This window comes from Poecilia reticulata, unplaced genomic scaffold (assembly GCF_000633615.1).
Source record: "Poecilia reticulata strain Guanapo unplaced genomic scaffold, Guppy_female_1.0+MT scaffold_255, whole genome shotgun sequence".
Classification (NCBI taxonomy): Eukaryota; Metazoa; Chordata; class Actinopteri; order Cyprinodontiformes; family Poeciliidae; genus Poecilia; species Poecilia reticulata.
Window position 1 is genome coordinate 27,182 of NW_007615039.1, and position 1,289 is coordinate 28,470.

At 31.6% G+C, this 1,289-nt stretch overlaps 1 protein-coding gene across 2 annotated transcripts in view; it reads left to right on the top strand.

Annotated features, from left to right (window-relative positions):
• Window positions 1-319, top strand: part of LOC108165967 (uncharacterized) — a 13,223-nt gene extending 12,904 nt beyond the window's left edge. Inside the window, exons 4-5 of one of the 2 annotated variants that reach the window (XM_017303385.1) lie at window positions 5-118; window positions 204-319. In XM_017303385.1, coding sequence (XP_017158874.1) covers window positions 5-118; window positions 204-256 — 167 coding nt within the window. In that variant the 3' untranslated portion in view covers window positions 257-319. Of the gene's footprint in view, window positions 119-203 lie in introns of both variants that reach the window. The other variant, XM_017303386.1, reaches the window with a different exon arrangement.
• The last annotated feature ends 970 nt before the right edge of the window (window positions 320-1,289 follow it).

The window sequence follows — 1,289 nt, forward strand, 5'->3', positions numbered from 1 at the left end:
GAAGGACGAATCAGACTCCATGTGTCCAGACTGAGGACTGAAGACTCTGGTCTGTATCTGTGTGACGTGRAAACTGAAGATGGATTCAACTCTGCAACATGTCGACTCAACGTTTCTGGTAAAATCTGTCGTCCTGCTTCTGTTTCTCTGCTGACGTTCATCTGATTCCAGGTCTAAACTGAAGTTTCTCCTTTTCTCTCCAGCWGCTGCTGATCAGCTTCAACCTCCAACTGAGAATCTACAACCAGACAGTTGAGGAAGAATCGGAGTTTATGTTTCACTGGGACTTTTTGTTCTCATTAAAATTATTTCTTTTTTATATTAGTGTTATATATTTTAAAATCCAAACTTAAAAGGAAATCTGTTTACAATCAGATGTTGAGTTTCTGAGAGAAACAAGAGCTGGACTCTGAAAACTGATATAAAAGGCTAAAAATGGAATAAAAACATGAAACTTTATTTATTAAAAGTTTATTGTTGGTTAAAGGAATAATGTATAAATATTTCTGTCAGGTTTAATTTTAAAGATGATTTAAGTTATGTTTAAAACTTCCACTGAAATCTGCTGCTTGTTTTTTTTTAGTTTTTTATTCTCATTTTGTATTATAATAGATCTTGCAATAGATGTATAGATAATTTTAATAAATGCCTTAACACTGTAAATAAAACAACAAACTGAAACGTTTTATGTTTTTTGGTTCCGATATTTTCTGACCTTTTTTTAAAATGTAATCATTAAAAGAAGAAACTTCACTTATAAATTTATTTCAATTTTTAGGTTGTTATTTTAAGAAAAATTGATCAAAACTCTGAAGTTAATTAATCCAGTTCAGAGTTTCACCTTTTGTCAGATAATTTTATGTTATTCTAGTTTTCAGTGAAAATCTGTAAAATAATCTAATATTCAAGTTACTGCAGCAGATTTAAACCATCCTTTAAAAAAGAGCCAAACAAAATCATTTCAAGGCCATAAACTGAACCTGAGCCACAGTTTGGACAACAATAATCTGCACATAAACACTTTTATTGTTTAATCAGAAATAAATGGTAGAACATGTCAGAACCAGTAAACAGAATCTGAYCTTTTCCAGTTCAGTTTAATTGTTTCAAATTTAATTTGCTCAAAGGAACAAAGTCAGTTTTTAAACTCTGCATCTGAACCTGAAATGTGAAAATCACAACTTAGAAGATCGTTTTGTCCACATGGTGGCGCTCTAAGCTCTGACTAAAAGCTGCTCAGCAGTCAAAGTTAGTTTTTCTCCTCATTTCTGTCTTTATTCAGTTCTGAT